Source organism: Triticum aestivum, chromosome 5D (assembly GCF_018294505.1).
Source record: "Triticum aestivum cultivar Chinese Spring chromosome 5D, IWGSC CS RefSeq v2.1, whole genome shotgun sequence".
Taxonomy (NCBI): Eukaryota; Viridiplantae; Streptophyta; class Magnoliopsida; order Poales; family Poaceae; genus Triticum; species Triticum aestivum.
The window spans coordinates 493,522,895-493,541,952 of NC_057808.1; the positions used below are offsets into that span (position 1 = coordinate 493,522,895).

General features: G+C 49.8%; 3 protein-coding genes across 3 annotated transcripts; 2 read left to right on the forward strand and 1 right to left on the reverse strand.

The window, feature by feature from the left end:
• The first annotated feature begins 416 nt into the window (after positions 1 to 416).
• Positions 417 to 1,650, forward strand: LOC123125691 (probable carboxylesterase 15). The gene has a single exon (XM_044546164.1). The coding sequence runs from the start codon at positions 619 to 621 to the stop codon at positions 1,552 to 1,554; it is 936 nt and encodes a 311-aa protein (XP_044402099.1). The 5' UTR covers positions 417 to 618; the 3' UTR covers positions 1,555 to 1,650.
• A 668-nt stretch (positions 1,651 to 2,318) lies between these two features.
• On the forward strand, positions 2,319 to 9,064 carry LOC123123128 (probable glutamate carboxypeptidase PLA3). The gene is made up of 10 exons (XM_044543579.1): positions 2,319 to 3,443; positions 4,448 to 4,690; positions 5,434 to 5,586; positions 5,840 to 5,908; positions 6,891 to 6,978; positions 7,441 to 7,524; positions 7,732 to 7,820; positions 8,119 to 8,232; positions 8,549 to 8,683; positions 8,796 to 9,064. Exons 1-10 carry the CDS (start codon positions 2,505 to 2,507, stop codon positions 9,018 to 9,020), a joined length of 2,139 nt encoding a protein of 712 aa, XP_044399514.1. The 5' UTR covers positions 2,319 to 2,504; the 3' UTR covers positions 9,021 to 9,064.
• Positions 9,065 to 10,906: 1,842 nt separating this feature from the next.
• Positions 10,907 to 18,676, reverse strand: LOC123123127 (indole-3-acetaldehyde oxidase). Its single transcript, XM_044543578.1, has 7 exons — positions 18,347 to 18,676; positions 14,128 to 15,762; positions 13,469 to 13,731; positions 13,145 to 13,354; positions 12,841 to 13,059; positions 11,553 to 12,713; positions 10,907 to 11,474 (listed from the first exon to the last, which is right to left on the reverse strand). The coding sequence occupies exons 1-7, from the start codon at positions 18,522 to 18,524 to the stop codon at positions 11,061 to 11,063; spliced, it is 4,080 nt and encodes a 1,359-aa protein (XP_044399513.1). The 5' UTR covers positions 18,525 to 18,676; the 3' UTR covers positions 10,907 to 11,060.
• Positions 18,677 to 19,058: the final 382 nt, after the last annotated feature.

Genomic DNA, 19,058 nt, shown 5'->3' on the forward strand with positions numbered 1-19,058 from the left:
TCCTCCTCGGCCAAGTACCGGCGGTTGGTCCTCGCCTTGCTCTCGTCGGCGATGAATTGCTTGAAAGCTCGCTGGCGAGCCGGGCGACCGCCACCATGTTGGCACGCTCCATCGCCCGGTGGTCCACCTCATCGAACGCGCGCTCATGGCGGATGTGGTCATTAGCGTTCGATTAGACATGCCAATCACTGAAACAATCACTGACCAGTAACACCTAACCAATCACTGATTATCTGAAGATGAGATCTTTGCTCAATTTCGGATAAAAAATGCCCAAACTAGCTCACATCGTTCATGTTGTACTCCCTCCTCATAATGTAGTTCGTATATTTTTTGAGAATCAAACTTTATAGATTTTGACCAAGTTCATATGGAAAAAAAATATAGATCAAGAATACCAAATACATATCCTCGGATACATCACAAGACGTACTTTCATATTGTATATATTTGTATTGTAGATATAAATAATTTTCCTTATAAACTTGATCAAAGTTTATGGAGTTTAACTTTTCAGAATATCTATAAGTACTACTCGCCGCCGGCTAGCCTACCGGACTAGTGGCATCAGTGGTCAAAAGTAAACTGCCTCAGCCAAGTTCATAGCCCCATCGCCGCATGGCGTCCTCCTCCCCTCCGCACGTCGTGGAGGATATGCGCCCTTTCCTCCAGCTCCTCAGCGACGGCACGGTGATTCGTTTCCCGGACTACAACCCGCTCCCTTCCCCGTCCCCGCCGCCCGACCAGCCCGTTGTCGAGTGGAAGGACGTCGTGTACGACGCCGACCACAACCTCAAGCTCCGCGTGTACAAGCCACCGGCGGCCTCCTGTGGCGAGAAGCTCCCGGTGCTTGCCTACTTCCACGGCGGCGGGTACTTCATGGGCAGCTTCGAGATGCCCAACTTCCACGCCTGCTGCCTCCGCCTCGCCGGCGAGATCCCGGCCGTGGTGCTGTCCGCGGACTACCGCCTCGCCCCGGAGCATCGCCTCCCCGCGGCCCTCGACGACGCGGCGACCTTCCTGTCCTGGGTGCGCGGGCAGGCGGCGGCCGAGAGCGCCGACCCCTGGCTCGCGGGGTCGGCGGATTTGAGCCGGGTGTTCGTTTGCGGCGACTCGGCCGGCGGGAACATCGTCCACCACATGTCCGTCCGTCTCGGGCTGGGCAGCCTCAGCCTCGACCCCGCGCGCGTCGCCGGGTGCGCGATGCTCTGCCCGCTGTTCGGCGGGGCGCCGGCGTGCGACCAGCTGTGGCGCCTGGCGCTGCCGCCGGAGTCCACGAGGAACCGCGACCACCCGCTGGCCAACCCATTCGCGCCCGGGGGCCCGGCGCTGGACGGCGTCGTGCTCCCGCCGATGCTCGTGGTGGCCGCCGAGCGCGACCAGCTGCGCGGCCCAACCGCGGACTACGTCGCGAGGTTGAAGGCGATGGGGAAGCCGGTGGAGCTCGTGGAGTTCGAGGGGCAGGACCACGGGTTCTTCGTCATCGAGCCGTACGGCGACGCCGGAAGCGGCGTGGTCCGGGCCGTCAAGCGATTTGTGTGCGACGACGGCTAGACCCGTGGTCCGGTTTTACAGTTCTCTCCTGGGTTTTGCGATTCAGTTACGAAACTTCTACTACTATCTCTCTTTGTTTTACTACTACTACTAAAACATGTGAAAGAAGATTCTACTCCCAGTAGCTTTACATGGAGACACACAGGCACTGCTGTGAGGAGTTCCTTCCGTGAGAGGTGTATGCAAAATTGCAAATGCAATGCAGTGCAAGATGCAAAACACAACTATTCACCTCACAGCCTCTGCTAGCCAGAGTCTCATCCAAAGTGACATAAAGCACATGCCCATGGATAAAGGACGAGCACGCACACACACCTTTGTTCGCCGCGAGACGACAACCAGCACGTCCCATTCTTCCACGTGCGATGCCCTATCGGTCTACAGGGCAGGCACCGAGAGCATCCGAAAGCCCAAAACGCACCGACCTGCCTGCCACAGCCCACAGGTGCGCCGGTCGCTGTCCTCTGTCCGTGCCCCGCTCCCTCTCGGCAGTCGGCACGTCGCAAAGGGAGCTCGCTCGCGGGCGGCGGGGCGACAGCCCGCGCCCCCACACACATCGCTAGTGGGCCGAGGTGCGCCGCGCACCGCCCCGGCCGGCCAATCGGCGCAGCGCAGCCGGCCCCGCCGCCGGCACTCGCTCCGAGTGGAAGCTCCCCGGGACCCCCGCTCGTAGTAAAGCCTAGTACTCGTACGTTACGCACGTACTCTTACTTATCTGAAGAAACGGCAATGGCGAGAGCATGCATCTTCCCATCCACAACGTACTCCTACGTATAGGACCACCAGTATACTGTAGTAAGTAGAGTACAGGGTACTGCGATGGCGAGCCGCGCTAAAGTTGGTAACGGCCCCCTTTCCATGGCCGTAAAAGCCGCGCACGGGTGGTGGGCGCGCCCCCGAAGCCCGCTGGTGTTCCGAGCCCCCACACGCTCAGGCTCAGCCGCCGCGAAATGCCGCACGCCTCCTCGCCGTCTTCCTCGCCGCGGCCACTCCGCCTCGCGCGCCTCCTCCTGCCCTTCGGCCTGCTGCTCCTCGTCTCGCTGCTCGTGCTCCACGGCCGCCCGCCGGGGACCCGCCCCGGCCAATCCGGCACCGACCCTGCCGCGCTCTTCCTCTCGCTCTCCCCGGGGGCCAACGCCAGCATCGCCGCCGACCTGCTCACTCTCACGTCGGGGCCGCACCTCGCGGGCACGCCCGGGGCGGCGGGCGTGGCCGCGTACGTGCTCTCACGGCTCCGCGCCGCGGGGTTAAGGACGCTGACCCGCGAGTACGCACCGCTGCTCTCGTACCGGGCGCACGCCTCACTCGCGCTGCTCGCCGCCGACCGGTCCCTCCTGGCGCACCTGTCGACGGACGAGCCGGCGGACCCGGGCCGCCGCGTCGTGCGGCCCTACCACGCGTATGCTCCCTCCGGTGCGGCCGTGGCGGAGGCGGTGTTCGTCAACCTGGGCCGCGAGGAGGACCTCGCCGCGCTCGACCGGCTCGGGGTGTCCCTCCGCGGCCGCGTCGCCGTGGCGGTCCGCGGGGGCGGGTACCGCGGCGGGGTGGTGGCGCGCGCCGCGGGGAGGGGCGCCGTCGCAGTGCTCATCGCCGGCCGCGCGGACGGCGGCGTCGAGAGGGGCACAGTCCTCCTGGGGGGCCCCGGCGACCCGCTCACGCCCGGCTGGGCCGCGGCGGACGGCGCGGAGCGGCTAGGGTTCGACCACGAGGCGGTCCGGCGGCGGTTCCCGACGATCCCGTCCATGCCGGTGTCGGCCGACACGGCCTCGGCCATCGTGCGGAGCCTGGGCGGGCCGGCCTTGCCGGCGGAGTGGCGCGCGGGGCTCGGGCTCGAGGGCCACGCCGGCGGCGTCGGACCAGGCCCCACGCTGGTCAACTTCACCTACCAGGTATTCAGGTGTACATAGGCATTGGTTTGGTATTTTGCTGTCGCCATGTACAGACAGAGGCGGACAAGAAGGACGCGAAAACGGGAAATTCCGTCGACCGACCACCTGAATTTTGGGGTTTCCATAGATAGGCTGCTAATTTGACCCATTTTTGTTAGGAACTCACCGAGGTTGACGTTTGCTTAATCTGGTAGAGTGTGTGGTCTGTGGCCTGCATCTGTATTGTACATTTGTACTACTGCTACTACCAAATTTAAGCAGGGAATTACAGTGACTCATGTCGTTGTCGACCTCACTATTTGGGATATGGTTCCAGCGGTCCTTGCATCTTTTGATCTTTTTCCATGGCAAAGCAAAGACTGTGTCAAATAGCGGCTCTGTTTGGTGTTTAGTGCGCCCCCAGGTAGTTTTTGCTGCCAGTACAGGTTGGTTGGCTTTCTGAAGATTATTGTTACGGATACACGGTGAAGGGAGCTTGGATGCCTCCTTCTTTTGCTGTGTATATACTTCCTCACTTTATTCATGAAAGGCAGATAATGGCTTCCTTGTCTGCCCACATTTATCGCATCTTTGCTCTCCTCCATTTGTAAGTCACTAATATATGTAGAGTGGTAATTTTTGCTTCCCTTTCTCATGGTTCCATAACATCCTTAATCCTTTCGCATTCTCAGAATATGGATTATAATTTGTGAAGGGAGATTTTTCTGGCGATATAGCAAAGTAATTTGAGTATGAAATAACAGAACATTTCGGTGCTGTAAATTTTGCAACCTTTGGGTGACTTTGTTCTGTTGATGATGTATACCATTTTGTCATTTTTGGGTGGGCCAGGTAGTGCTGGACAAACAAAAGGCCATATAATTGCCGTACGTTCATAAGTATTTTCTTTGGAGTTTTGTGTTGTTGCATCTCCTTTCAAATACTACTTGTACCTCATCGACAATATTCAAGCTCATGGTGGCTTTAATTTCTGAAAAAACGGTCTTCTCATCTCTGTTTTTAAGGAGGACAGGAAGATGGCTACGATAAAGGATATTTTTGCTGTCATAAAAGGACGCGAAGAACCTGATCGTTACGTGATCCTTGGGAACCACCGAGATGCATGGACGTATGGAGCAGTTGATCCTAATAGTGGGACAGCTGCGCTTCTTGATGTTGCTCGCCGTCTTGGAATAATGCTGCGGTCAGGTTGGACACCACGGAGGACTATCATTCTTTGTAGCTGGGATGCTGAAGAGTTTGGAATGGTAAGTCTGTGTCAACAGAAGATGATAAGATGCTTGGTTTGAAAAACATGATCTACGTAACCATAGGATATGTGTATAGTAGTGTGGGGACATGTGCCCCCCTCCCCCCGGCCCTCACTAAATTTGAAACTGTACGTGCACTTTAGAGTTAAGGCATGCTGGTCATTTGTAGCAAAATTCATAAGGTGGTAAACTGGCTGTCACAAATGTGAAGCTGCATCGACCTTAAATGTCAATATATGTGTGTCTATGTTGCAAGAATAATCATGTAATCATGTGGCGGTCAATAGTGGCATGTTTGTGGTAGGTACAATTCAAAATATCAGAATAAGGTGGCAAGCAGTTGAGGTTGACTAATTTTTTACCTACATAATCAGCAAGTGTTTTTTTTGCAAAATAATGGTCTGATTATGTGGCTGTTGGTAGTGGCATGATTTGCAATACTCACAATTCAAAAGATCAGAACAAAGCAGATGTTGGTTAGAGAAAAAAAAGAACAAGGCAGATGTTAAGTTTTATGGATTTCTGATATTGGATCATTTGCAAATCATTTTCTTGATTTTATTGATAGCAAAATCATGACCACATGAAGTTGTTATGTGCTATCTAGTTTTAGGCTGCTCAAAATTCTGAGTAAAAGATTCTTTTACTTGATTTACTTTGTTAATTTATTACAACTCCCAAGACTCATTTACTTTTTGCTACACTTGCTTTTTCTATATTTTGAAGGTTCTTTTTTCCAGATCGGGTCAACTGAATGGGTCGAAGAGAACCTTGGAGATCTTCAATCCAAAGCTGTAGCTTACTTGAATGTTGACTGTGCTGTGCAAGGCATGGGGCTTTTCGCTGGTTCTACTCCCCAGTTGGATAAGCTCTTGATCGATGTTACAAGACAGGTAAAAAGAAATTATTTTACTCTTGCATTCTTCTCTGGCTCAAGTTCACTTTTAGCTAACAGTAGCAATTTCTTACACATGGTTCTGTTATAAAACCTTTGTTAGTACCTGCATGTTTCCCGCATATGGTTGAAACTAGTTAGCTTAACCATCGTTATGTAGGAAATATCATTACGACATCAGCGTCACCGTGGTATGAAAGAATTGGAATGAGTAGATGAGATTTATTCTATTTCAAACCTGTTATTTCCAGGTAAAGGATCCAGATGTTGAAGGAAAGACAGTTCATGATACATGGAGTACAATGAATGGCGGCATCAATGTAAGAATTATGATTGTTTAATTTCCCCCCTGCACATAGTATTGTGGTTGGACTACAATTCGATGTTGTCTCTTGTCTCTAGTTGCTCTAAAATGGTTAAAAGGCAAATGAGAGTTTCACAACAGCGACACATAGAGGTCACGGTTTGTCCTCTGCATGCAAGTTAACTGTGACCATGTTGACATCACGTCTCATTTGTGGTCTCATAATTTTCTTACTGATCTCGTTGACTATCGTGCATTATGATGCTAGTAAGGGGACAGACATAGTGTTCCCAAATGCGTATGAGGTCTTTATAGATCATAGTGGGCGAACACACGCCTCTCCCTAAATTTGGCTACTACAATCTACATTGTCGAGGTCAATTTTTTATTCAAATCAGCAGTCACGATGACAGCCAGACCAAAGGAACGCAAATGCAGCCACTTCCCGTTTTAAATGATGTGTATTTCTAATCCGAGCAATACTCCGATCTTTACTAAAATAGGTGGTATAAAAAAACACAATATAGTTATCTAATATATTGTTTAACTGGAACACGGTAGCAATTCAAAGATCAAACCAAGAAAATAGTACATTCATAGTTTGAAATCCACAGATTATCTTCACAGCAGTTTACTACATGGTCTATAGCTTGGAGCCAAGATTAGCCTCTAAGTATTTGCAATTAGTACGCAGAAACCAGGTTTAGATATGAACAAATGGCTGCTAGTTGGAATTTTGGCAGATTTATCTTTTGAAACTGGTCTAATCTCCGTTGAGTGTGGTACATATGATCAATTAATAAACCACTTTGGTCTTACCGATCATGCTCGCGTAATTCAGAAAGGTTTCCTCCTCATTTTGCCTCGAGAGCGCCTCTTTGCTAATGTAATCACGGACAATACCCACACAGAATAATTGTATTGAGATGATTGCAGTTAGTACCTTGCTTGTATTCTAGGTGTTTGGATTTATTTCTGAAGATGATCTCAATATGCAGATAGAGAGACTTGCCAGAACTGATTCTGATTTCGCCCCATTTCTCCATCATGCTGGAATTCCTTGTGTGGACTTGTACTATGGAAAAGGTATTTGAGTACATTTAATTCAATGGTTGCTCCAAGATTCTTGTTGATATTTGATACGAAATCATACCTTGTGATCTCCGCTGTCTTACTCTTACACTTCAGCATATATGTAGTTTGAGGGGAAAAAACTGTCCTTTTTCCAAATAGAAACTACCATATTTTCATCTCTTTCAGAAGTCAGATCTTGTATAATTTTGAGTTTCAGATAGCCCAATATGGATTCCTTTCGAATAAATGCCAATTTTAGTATAGTTACTGCATACCAATTTTTTATGTATTTTGTTTGGGTTATAAAATCCAATTTTTTAAAGTTATGTATGCGGATAATTTCTTTTGTTTCCATATTTTTCCTGGTCAGCCTTAATAGGCAGATGGAATTTACTTCCTCGCTCTATCTTTTCATACCACGTGTCCTATTGATTCTGTTAATCATCATCACTAACCAGAGTACTACTGATACAGAATTTCCTGGATATCATACTGCACTTGACTCTTATATCTGGATGGAAAAGCATGGTGATCCATTGTTTCTTCGTCATTTGGCTAGTAAGTAGCAGCACGATCTATCAAAATGATATGAGTGCCTTACAATTACAATTTTGTTGGTCAAGAGTAAGAATGCACATGGACTGTGGCCTACAGAACTGCACATATGGTTGTGGTAGATTTTGACTGGTGCTTGAAAAATGATTTCCGCAAGCATGTATAATAGTAGTCATCAGACCCACTTATTTGACTTTTCCACTTCATCAGTTACCGAAATTTGGGGACTACTAGCGCTTCGCTTGGCAAATGATCTTGTGTTGCCTTTTGATTACCACACATATGCCTCACAGTTGCAGGTACAGTAATTATTTTTCAGAATTATGATAAGCATATTCATTATTGTTGGGCATTTCTTTCTCTGTCTTCATAAGATGCTACACACATTAGTGCTTCTTCCTTGAGAGGATTGACCTCCAGATCAGGGATTAACTCTCATTTAACACATCATATCTACAAATTATAAATAGGTCTATGCCCAATTTGGCAAATCTGGTCTGTCAAACACATAATAAGCCATGCGTGTATTACTATGGCAACAGTGTCCCGATGTAGCGTGTTTGTTTTAATGTACACTTGGAATTCGTAACATTACAGGAGCATACAAATGTACTTGCTGACAGGATGAACAATAGTCAATCAGTCAGTGTCATAAATGGATTCATCAATGATCTTTCCAGTGCAGCTACAGAAGTTCAGAAGGAGGCAAAGGTATGTTGAGGCTATACACACTTTATTGTATTTTTCCTTTGTATTGCTCCATTGTAATTTTTTGTTCGTGTACTTGTGTTTCTTATTTTCGTTTGGACATTGTCGGGCTCCAAGAATATGCACTTCTGTTGTCAAATGCTTAAGCAGATTCGCATGTTTGCCTCAGTTATGGTCAATGACCACTGAGTTACCGTTGAAGCTTTGCCAGAGTAGTCCAGCACAATATTTTTTTTAACACTATCAGGCCACGGTTAATGAAATGGTTTGGGTGTGAAATTTAGTGGTTTACGCTGTTGATTTTTGGTATCAAATCCAGGAACTAAAGCTGCTGGATATACACGATGGACGCGGTCTTATAAGGAGGCGGCTGTTGAACGACCGCCTTCTGCTAGCCGAAAGAAGCTTCCTGCACGCGGAAGGACTCCAAGGAAGAACATGGTACAAGCATCTGGTGAGCAAACCCTGCGCCAAGTGACGCAACAATGGCGCCAAGAATAACTTGATCATATTTCTAGCGACTATGAGCACGCCTTTCCAACAACAGTTTATTTGTTTATTCGTAGATGTACTCGCCACCGGAGGACTACGAGAGCGAGCTCTCGTTCTTCCCGGGGATCGCGGACGCCATCTCTCGGCGAGGGAACCAGAGCACGAGACAACGGCAGGCGGCGGTGCGGCAGGAGCTGTGGAGGGTCGCCATGGCGATCCAGAGGGCCGCAAATGTGCTCAGAGGTGAATTTGGCGCACACAACAAACCTATAAATTTCAGTGTCTCCATGGCTCCGTGAAATCAGAGTATAAATAAATAAAATCGTTCTGTTTCTCGTAGAAATGAGAGCATATCAGCGCAGTTTCCCCCTGCCATGATTCACATGAGCCATCCGGCAGTCAGGCATTCCAACGCGGTCCATCAAAACGCCGCTAAACTTCCTGCAAACCGTATTCCTGCAAACCGCAAGCAAACTTGGAGAGGTTTGTGTGTGTTCGGACCTCCGCCGCGTAGGGACACCCTGGGCCCAACCAGAAACACCACAAAGCCCTACTTTTGTCCCTCCACCCTCGCTGCATCTGCATAGTCTGAGACCGACACCGTTGTCGTACCACCCACTCCGACGCTATACCACCCACTTTGCTGCACAGGCCTTGCCGGACCTCCGTCGCTACCCATGGGTCTGACACAAGGTTAGAATCCCCTGCGAAAGGGCGACAAGCTCCGACTTGCGGCCTTACTTGCAACCCTGGTCTTGCCGTAACACAGGTACCCTCCGCCCCTGCACATTGTGGTCCATGACAGACGCCACGTCTGGCAAGTGTTCAATCAAATGTCATAGCCAAATTTATTGATTTTATTGTTGTTTACTTTAAAGTGAACACAATGAATTTGGTTGTGGAGTACTTCTATGTCGCGTTCATGGATTCAGCCTCCTCAGATGAGGGTGAAATGGTGACGATGCATGCGGTTATTGGAGATGCCCAACATGCATAGGATCAATCAAGGGGCATCGAGTGATGAATCGACAAAGGGCATGGGGCATATGATGTGGATGGACGACTACTTTGTCCCTGATGTGCTATTTGAGTCATTTTTCCGCCGTCGATTCCAGATGAGCCAAAGTGTATCCAATCGCCTCTACAATGGTCTCCGGGCCTATGAGTACCACTTCCTCTTAAAGAAGAGCAGCCGAGATATGGAGGAGGCATCCGATGACGAGCCGACGTCCCTGCCCACGCAGGCGCACTTCAACGTCGTCATGGCGGAAGAGCATCCGAATGCAAACGTGGGACCCTTCCAACGGAGTCCATGCGACAGACTCCGGTGACGAAGAGAAGGTAGAACAGAAATGCGACCAAGTCTGATGTCGCATGTGGGTCGTGTTCCACGTTCTATTCTTCCCCTCCCACCGCTGCACTTCCTGGGGCTCGCATCTGTTGAGCTTGTTGGACACGGGGAATACATGACGTGAAACACACACACCTCCACGGTTGATGAAGATTTAGACCAGGTTAAAACAGCGTCGTTCGTTTTTGTTTAGTTGAAAGATATATGCCAAAAATGTAATGAATTTGGTTAAATTTAAGGGAGATTTACATTTTCCCCTTAAATTTGTACCGACCTCATCTTTACCCCTAAATAAAAACAGTGCTCAACTTTACCCCTCTTCCGTTAAGTGCGCTTATAGAAATACCCTTCCGTACATTTTCCGTCCAGTCAAAGGAAAAATCTAACGGTCAAAGGCCTTTGACTGGACGGAAAATGTACGGAAGGGCATTCCTATAAGCGCACCTAACGGAAGAGGGGCAAAGTTGAGCACTGTTTTTATTTAGGGGTAAAGATGAGGTCGGGACAAAGTTAGGGGGAAAAATGGAATTGGCCCTAAATTTAAATGAAAATCATCCGTTTTACCTGAAAATCATCCGGTTTGTTCAAATTTGATCTGCAACGTATGCGGACGTTTGAGGTACGTATCACTTTTCGTGGATGGATACAGTGTTCGTTTTAGGAGTCCATGTTGGAGATGCCCGAGCCATTATTGTTCAAATTTGAACCAGGAGGGAGGGGAAGATTAGCACCGTAGCACAGCCGGAGATGTACGTCCGTAGGTTGGGTCTGTAGGTGTAACATTTTTCCATAGGGTGTGCTTAGATCTCAGTCGACCGAAACTTCTCAGTCAAATAAGAAAAAAGACAATGAAAAGAAAGAATTTGTCTGAATCTTCATGCAAGATCAAAGAAATACAACATAGAGTCGATTAAGACTTAGCAAAACTGTTTTGCATAACACACGAGCCAAATTACATGCCCACCTTTTACACACAACGCACTCAGCGTCATGCCACGGGAGTCGGGACCTCGGCGGCGGAGGAGAGGCTCTGGAGGTGCCTTTCCACGACGTCGAGGCCGCAGAGCTCCTTGACGTCGGCCATGGTCGCCGGCACGTCCATCTGGAACGTCAGCGGTGAGTTGACCGAGAAGTCCGTTCTGGCCGCCCTGATGGCCTCCCGCATGGCACAGTGCACCGACGCTGCCAGGAGCAGCGGCGGCTCGCCGGACGCCTTGGAGGAGAGCACCCGCTTCTTGTCGCGCGCGCTGCTGATGAGCTCCACGTTGAACTGCTTGGGGATGGTGTCCACCGTGGGGATCTTGTACGTCCATGTGCCGTCGTTCACCACCAGCCCATCGGCGTTCGTCGCGTAGTCCTCGTTCGTGAAGAACCCCACCCCTTGCACGAATGCGCCCTCCACCTGATCCATCAACATAAAATGGAGTCATATTACAACGATCAGCAGAAGCAGGGCTGTGCCGGTCGGCGGCGAGCTTACCTGGCCGAGGTCCACCGCCGGGTTCAGGCTCTGACCGCAGTCGTAGACCAGGTCGCTCCTCATGATCGTCGTCGCTCCGGTCAGCACGTCGATTTCCACCTCGCTGACGGCGGCCCCATAGTTGATGTATTTTACGAAGGCTGGGTCGGGCTTCCAGTAGGCGTGCGCCGACAGGTTCACGCTCGCCATCTTAGCCTGGGCGATCAAGGCGCTCCATGGCGCCGCCGCGCCGGACTTGGCCTCGAGACTATCTTTGATGGGCTTGAGGCGCTCGAAGAGCACGGTGCACGACTGACGGACCGCCTCGCAGCTGCTCTCGGAGGTGGTGCTCCCACCGGTGAAGCTGCCCTGGATCAAGCTCAGCGTGTCGGCCTGAATGACGCGCACCTTGTCGAGCAGCCCGTCGGCGTCGGGACAGAGCTCCCGCAGCCCGAACGCCGTCATCTGCTTCACCTTGGTATACAGCCCTTGCCCGAGCTCCACGCCGCCGACCTCCACAGCGATGGAGCCGTCGTTCAGGATGGACACCTTCCCAGGCGTCGGCCGGAGGGCCACCTCGTAGGTGATCGGCACGCACGAAATGCCGCGCTTCTTCCACCTGCTCCCGCCGTTGAACCGCTCAACTGCCTCCGCCCTGCTCCGGTACTCCGGTGACGAGGCCAGCTTGTCGAAGATGTCGATGAGGCTGTACGTCGGGGCGTCCCCCGCGGCGTCGCCGTAGAACTTCGTGAGGCTCTCGACGCTGTGGAGGTTCTTTCTCCGGACGGCGTTGGTGTCGGCCCCGAGCGCGGACGCTACGTGCTCGATGATGGCCTCGGCGATGAAGGAGCCCTGCACGTCGCCGGGCGCACGCACGGCCGACTTGGACGATACGTTCGTCTTGCACAACTTGATGTCGAAGGCGAGGGCGCCCCAGTTGTACTTGTTCAGACAAGCGATGGTGGCAGCCGGGATGAACGGGCTCAAGTCCGGCGATATCCCGGCGTTGATCCCAAGATCGACGTGCAGAGCCGTGAGTGTGCCATCCGACTTGAACCCGACGGAGTACTTCGCCTTCATGGGGTGCCGCCCTCCGGCCATGATCATGTCCGTCTTCCGGTCGAGGTACATCCGAACAGGGCGCCGCAGCTTGAACGCTGCAACTGCACACGCACATGCTATCTGAAAACCCAAACAATTGCAACATGATCAGAAGGTTGTACCAACTGAAAAGCAGAACTTATTGTTGGTGTGTAGTCTGAATGAATGCTGCAGAACTTATTGTTGGTGTGTGTCTAAATGAACTTACATGGGTTGATTTCATTCCCTTTCCACCGAAGCCGCCTCCAACTCTCCTTGTGATGACGCGAACATTGTGGTAGGGAATGCCGAGGCAGTCCGCAACGACATTCTGAATGATCTCGGGTAGCTGCGTAGAGGAGTAGACGGTGATGCAGTTATCTTCGTCGGGGATGGCCAATGCGGTCTGAGTCTCCATGTAGAAGTAGTACTGTGATTCAAGTTTCACCTGTCGGAAATTAACAAAAGACACTATTCAGTTATCTTCGTCATCTGAAACTAACAATGCAGCACCCTAAATACCAAATGTGTACCTCTCCTGATAGAATCTTGTGATCAGCTTGAGACATCCCTTGTTCGAAGTCCCCAACTGGCCGAGGAGCAAAATATGGGGGGATTTGGAAGTAGCTGTTATGCCGGATGGCATCTTCTATTGTCAGAATCGGCAGCTGAAGATTCTCGGTGCTATACTCAATGACCGCTTGCTTCGCCGCCATACAGGCGTACTTCTGTGTTTCAGCGATCTGAGTGATGGCAAAGGATAGGGTAAGTCCAATGGTCTCTTAAAATTCAGTGTAAAAATAAACTAGTACTGGTTTATGTCCTGAAATTGAGTTCAGGTGGCCAGAAGTAGGTACCACAATGCCAATATTTTGACCAGCAAATTCAGAAACCGGATCGCCGAAAAGAGCTTCGGTTCCTAGCATATCGATGCCAGCTCCAACATTTTTGCCACCGGCTGGAATATCCTTTGCGGTGATAACCCCGATGACCTTTTCTGAAGCCAAAGATGGCCTGAAGTTGACACCTTTGATATGGGCATGAGGGTGTGTGCTGTAGATAAATGCTCCATAGAGGCAATCCTTGGGAGCAGGGATGTCATCAACATACACAGCCTCCCCTGGAAAACAAGCAAGAATATTGTCAAGCCCATGTTAGATGTGCCAAACTTTTTTAATTTTTGAAGAAATATATTCAGGGATGCAGCATATCAGATGGTTCAGCACTGATAGAACCATTGTGCTAAAGATGAATAAAGAAAACTCCCAAATAATCTTGAAGTATGTAGAAGAAAATATTACTCCCTCCGATCCATATTAATTGACGCAGCTTTAGTACAACTTTACTATAAACAATGCTGAGAAGTTCAAGCTACAGAAATCTAAGAAGTGCGTAAGTTATAAGGTAGACTAGCATTGTCGAGTAGTACTATCACTTGTAATTGAAGAGTACAAACTAATTGAAGTAAACACTTATAAGCTAAATAAAACATTGGAATAAGAGTGTAGGAGTATACCAGAAGCTTGCAGCTCGGCCCCGGATTTCGTGATCGGCTTGCCGACAGGTTTGTATTCGTCATTGAAAACCAGTTCTTGTCTTGAGCGAATCTGCAAGTCTTCGCTCGCAACCTGACCATTCATGCTTCCATTTGCACATGACCCATTGGGAGCAATTGCCTTTGCTGGTTCAATCTGGTTGTTTCCAAGTGAAGAAAGGAAACTGAACAAGAAACTGACAGCCAAGCTGACTCTGTATTCAGGGTGTGTGGTGCCTTCTGACGGCATGATAGTATCCTTCAGCAATCGAACAGCTTCAAGTATCACAGGCGCACTCACTGATTGCCCCTTCAAGAACTCTTCAACCTTCCGAGCCCGGGTGGTATGATCGACACCGTATGCGCCGAATGCAAGGCAGATATCCTCAATTATGAGCTCCCCTGATGCTCCATCGCCTGAAGTCCTTGCCAGGAATGCAGAATTGACATAGGAGACGGCATTGCCAAATGGTCTGGGAGCTACACGAGAGGTCTCGAAGATGACATTGTCTGAACCCCAATCCGGGACAAATATGCTGAGCAGTATGGTCTTGGCATCACAGGGAGGCTGCTCCAAGAACTCATCGAGCGTCAGGCACAACATCTTGGAAGCCGTCTGGATGGTGACGGTGGAGCCGGCGGCAAGAAGAACGGTGGCTATGTCCGACGGGAACTGCAGTCGTTGTGCCATGATCACGTTCCCGCCGACGGTCGCCGTGTTTCGGACGAACGGCGAGGCCACCTTGCTCAGGTGACTGGCGATCTTTCTGAATACCGGAGTGCCATCGGAGAAGACCTCGATGGCTTTGGAGATGGACACGGCTGCCCCGATCTCCAACCCCTTGCTGTTCCTGTCGATGACAGAAAGCTCTGCGATCCCTTTGATGTCGATATACTTATCGTACAGGTCTTGATCCTTGTACACGCCAGCGCCGGTGTTTGACGCCACGATCTTGACTGAATTTTCGTCGAACCAGTTGGAATCGAAGAGGCTATGGAGCTCCTGGATGCTCCTGGGATGGTACCAGCCGTCTTCGCCGGCGATCGCCGCTGGAACATCGTTCATTTGACCCTTGATCTCGGACTTGAGGAACTCAGGGAAGGTGCAGACAGAGCCGCTGGAGTATTCCGGCAGCTTGCCGACGTCGGCGCGGTCGGTGCCTTTCTTCCAGAACGAGTTGAGGCCGAGGTCCTCCAGGTCGACGTCGGCGGCGAAGCTCTTGCAGGCGTCGAGGATAGGCCGGTAGCCGGTGCAGCGGCACAGATTGCCGGAAACGGCGTGCTCGGCCTCAGCGCAGGTAAGCTTGGAGAACCCCGGAGGCGGGGCGTGATCACCGGCGGTGGTGGTGCCGGGCTTGTCGGCTTTGACGAGCGAGGAGAAGATGGACATGCACATGCCGGGGGTGCAGAAGCCGCACTGGGAGGCGTGGAAGCCGGCGAGGCGCTGCTGGACGGGGTGGTAGCCATCGCGGGTGTTGCCGATGCCCTCGCTGGTGGTGACCGAGCAGTGGTTGAGGCTGCCGACGAGCGTCAGGCAGGAGCTCGCCGAGAACTCGGTCACCTCGTCGGTGGCCGGGTCGTACTTGGAGATGAGCACCACGCATGCGCCGCATCCACCTGCATGCACGCAGCAACGTTAACACACGTTAGATTTTTTTTGCTGTTGGTTAATTTCACTTTTTTTTTGCGGGGATATGTTAATTTCAGCTAGAATCGGCCAAAACCGAAGATAAAAAATCTCACGTAATTCACGCTAAAAGGCAACGGCTATTGCGAGTATATGGTCCCACTAATTCTGTAAAGTGTAAAGTCATGCGAATCTGTATAAAATATCAAGAGTTAAATACACTGCGGATGCCTTAAATACATGGTCTAGCGCGGTTTTTTGAGAGCAAGTACAATAGAGCTGAGTAAGCGGGCTATAAGGATTAAACTAGTATATTTCTGCTTAGTTGGAGGAAAGAGAAGAGGAGAGAGAAGGTAAGCGGGCTCTTCGTGAAGAGCCAACTCTAACACGTGCTCCTAGGCACCTTGTGAGAATGAAGGGTGGGCCACATAATAAAAAAGTAGTACACTCTTTTGATCTATTATTGTACATGTTGGCTATAAGATGGGCTGTAGATGACATGGCACTGGCTTATAGCCAGCAGCTGGCTATATTATTAACCATGCTCTGATGCCTAAAGTTGCAAAATACACACAACTGGTGCAATAACTTGTCCTATGATGCAAATACAGTGCATTGTGCCTCGTGTAGGTATCCGAGTGTATGTTCCGCATGTGTGGCATGCTAGCTTGGCGTTGACCCACATGTCATTGGCTAGCAGTGGGTGAGCGATGGATGTCCCACGCATGAGGAAACACTGTAAATCTGCCAAGTTGACACGGGCAAAAATCTGGTGGTACTGATTACAGAATTTCGCTACTGAACGTGGCAAACTGGAACACGCGCCAAAGTTTCTAATATCGGCAGTTGAACTGAACATGGACCGGACCTGGCCACGAAACAGGAAAAAGCAGAGTCATGGTCCAATTGTTTTGGATGGGTGTATGATTGCTCCACTATGAGAAAAGTACAACGGCAAGGCATCCTTTTGTCACCATCATGCCTGAGCTGAGTGACCGTAAAGAACTAGTAATCCTCTAGTTTACTGTTTTCTTAGCTACTATTACTCCTCCGTAGCAAAATACTAAGATATTTTTGTAGACTAGTTTAGTCTATAAAAACATTTTATATTTTGATACGAAGGTAGTACTATTTTTAGATAAAAGTCAAGAAAATATATACTAGTATACCTCTTTCGCATCGCTAGGCCGAGTGTAGTGACAGTAACGTGCTCGGCAATGTTATTTCCGTTAACTGTTGTACAAAGTCATTGGTTGTTGACTAGTCGTTTGATAGTAGGTAAAGTTAAAGTAAAATTCATTCTTGAAAAAAGAAATTCAAAGTAAACTTACAGCGGAAAAAAAATACTGCCACTAAACTGCAAATTTGAATTATATACTCCTACATGAAGTTATACGCGTGAACTTGCGTGATGGGCCAGATTATGTCTTGCCACATTATTGATAGTAAAAGAGCAGCGGTCAGTGTGATCGTGTGGGTGTTGAGAGCAGGTTGGAAAGTCGATGCCGAGATCCTATTCTTTACTTCTTATCTTCATGTAAAATATAAGAAGACAAAAGAGACTTGGCTTCAAGATGGAGATTGACCATGTGCACCACCTTATCATTCAATTATTCTATTCCGAAAAATCTGGACTAGGATCTTCAGACAGAGGGTCCATCCAATGAAAAGCTAGATTCCGTGGTGGAGTTGACTTAGGGCCTGTTTGGTTCCTGACTTATAAGTTAGGTGATTTAAAACCAATAACTTATAAGTCACGCCTGTTTGGTTGTCATCTGACTTATAAGTCACCTAACCACACCTTTCCATCTTGTCTTTTTATGTAAAGGTGGTGGGACCTACGCAAAAGGGTGACTTATAAGTTTTAAGTTGAGGTGGAGCAATTTATGACTTATAAGTTGGGGTGATTTATAAGTTAGGTCTGTTTGGCAAAATAAGTCACTTTTTTCATTTTTTGATTTATAAGTTGGTGACTTATTTAGAACCAAACAGGTCCTTAACGAAATTAGCAATGTGAAGTGTGCATGGGATCAAGCAAGCGGTACCAGAATCCAAGAAGTAAACGCTGTAATCAGATCGCGGCAGCATCTGCCGCATGCTCACACGGAGGCCGGAGCAGGCAGGAGGATTGATTTTCCCAGGAGAAAACAAACAGTAAAACTATATTTGTGGCCCGCGTTTGATGAACGAACCATCGATCCAATAACTGCGATGGAGGCTGGAATCGGTATGTGCCGTGAAGGATCGATAATGCAAGGAAATAAAAAGGCCGACGGCTGCGATGTATATATGTGCCCGTCACGATTTATGAACGATAGCGCTAGCTAGCTAATCTAATTAAGCAAAAAGAAGAAGATTAGAAGAACAAGAGACGAGCAACATTAACCATCGGTGTGCATTGTGATTGTGGCGTGATGTCCTACGTGAACGTGTACACAAACTTCTTCCCTGCTCACACACAAGAACTGGTAGCGGTTCGATCGAAATCTGGGCTCGATCGATCCGCTTATTCGAACGAGCGAAAGAAGAATTAAACAAGGGGATATGAAATGAATCGAGCGGTGCTGTCCTCACCTTCGCCGCAGCCGAGCTTGGGCCCCCTGACGGGCGTCCGCGTGCGGAGGAACTCCAGCAGCGTCGTCGACGGGTCGACGCCGGCGGCCTCGTGCCGCGCGCCGTTCACCGCCAGCACCACCCGCTCCGCCGCCGCCGCCGCCGCCGCCGCCGCCGCGTCCTTCCCCAGCGACCCCATCGCTCTCCACAATTAACCCACCCTTATCCTCCTGCACTAGTACTCACCAAGTGCGCGCAGGGAAGACGGACGCAGGCCCTTTGTACAGCGGGATTTCGATCGCTAGTCAAGGGGCGCGAGACTGGTGCTCGGTCGTCGCGCGTGTGCACTCTCCGGTCCAGACAAGACGTCCGGCGGAACTGGCCGAGGCGGTACGCTGGCTTCTCGTGGACTTTTCTGCTGTCACAGGAGCATCGGCCAATCGGTAGTACTACTATACCGACAGATCAAAAGGACGGGAAAGGTGATCTGAAGATGGCACACTGCCAGCCCAGGTTTGTTTGCTTTTGTTCTTGTTTACCGTATCTTGACTCAAATACAATGAGCACATTTTTGACCTTTGCATAGTCATTAGGATCCATAGAGCCAAAATCAAGGCGTGCATACAAAAACACACCAACAACTAACAAAGACAAATAAGACTGGAGTCCCAAGCTATATTTTGGTGGAGTATAAAAAGGAAAAAAAATACTTTGAAGGGATCAGAATAATGAT

Coding starts and splice junctions, on each gene's coding strand:
- LOC123125691 (XM_044546164.1), top strand. CDS start 619: ATGGCGTCCTCCTCCCCTCCGCACGTCGTGGAGGATATGCGCCCTTTC.
- LOC123123127 (XM_044543578.1), bottom strand. CDS start 18,524: ATGGGGTCGCTGGGGAAGGACGCGGCGGCGGCGGCGGCGGCGGCGGCG. Junction 13,732..14,127: donor GGCCGAGCTGCAAGCTTCTG/GTATACTCCTAC, acceptor CTTGTTTTCCAG/GGGAGGCTGTGTATGTTGAT. Junction 13,060..13,144: donor ACAAGATTCTATCAGGAGAG/GTACACATTTGG, acceptor AATTTCCGACAG/GTGAAACTTGAATCACAGTA.
- LOC123123128 (XM_044543579.1), top strand. CDS start 2,505: ATGCCGCACGCCTCCTCGCCGTCTTCCTCGCCGCGGCCACTCCGCCTC. Junction 3,444..4,447: donor TGGTCAACTTCACCTACCAG/GTATTCAGGTGT, acceptor TCTGTTTTTAAG/GAGGACAGGAAGATGGCTAC. Junction 6,979..7,440: donor GGACTTGTACTATGGAAAAG/GTATTTGAGTAC, acceptor CTACTGATACAG/AATTTCCTGGATATCATACT.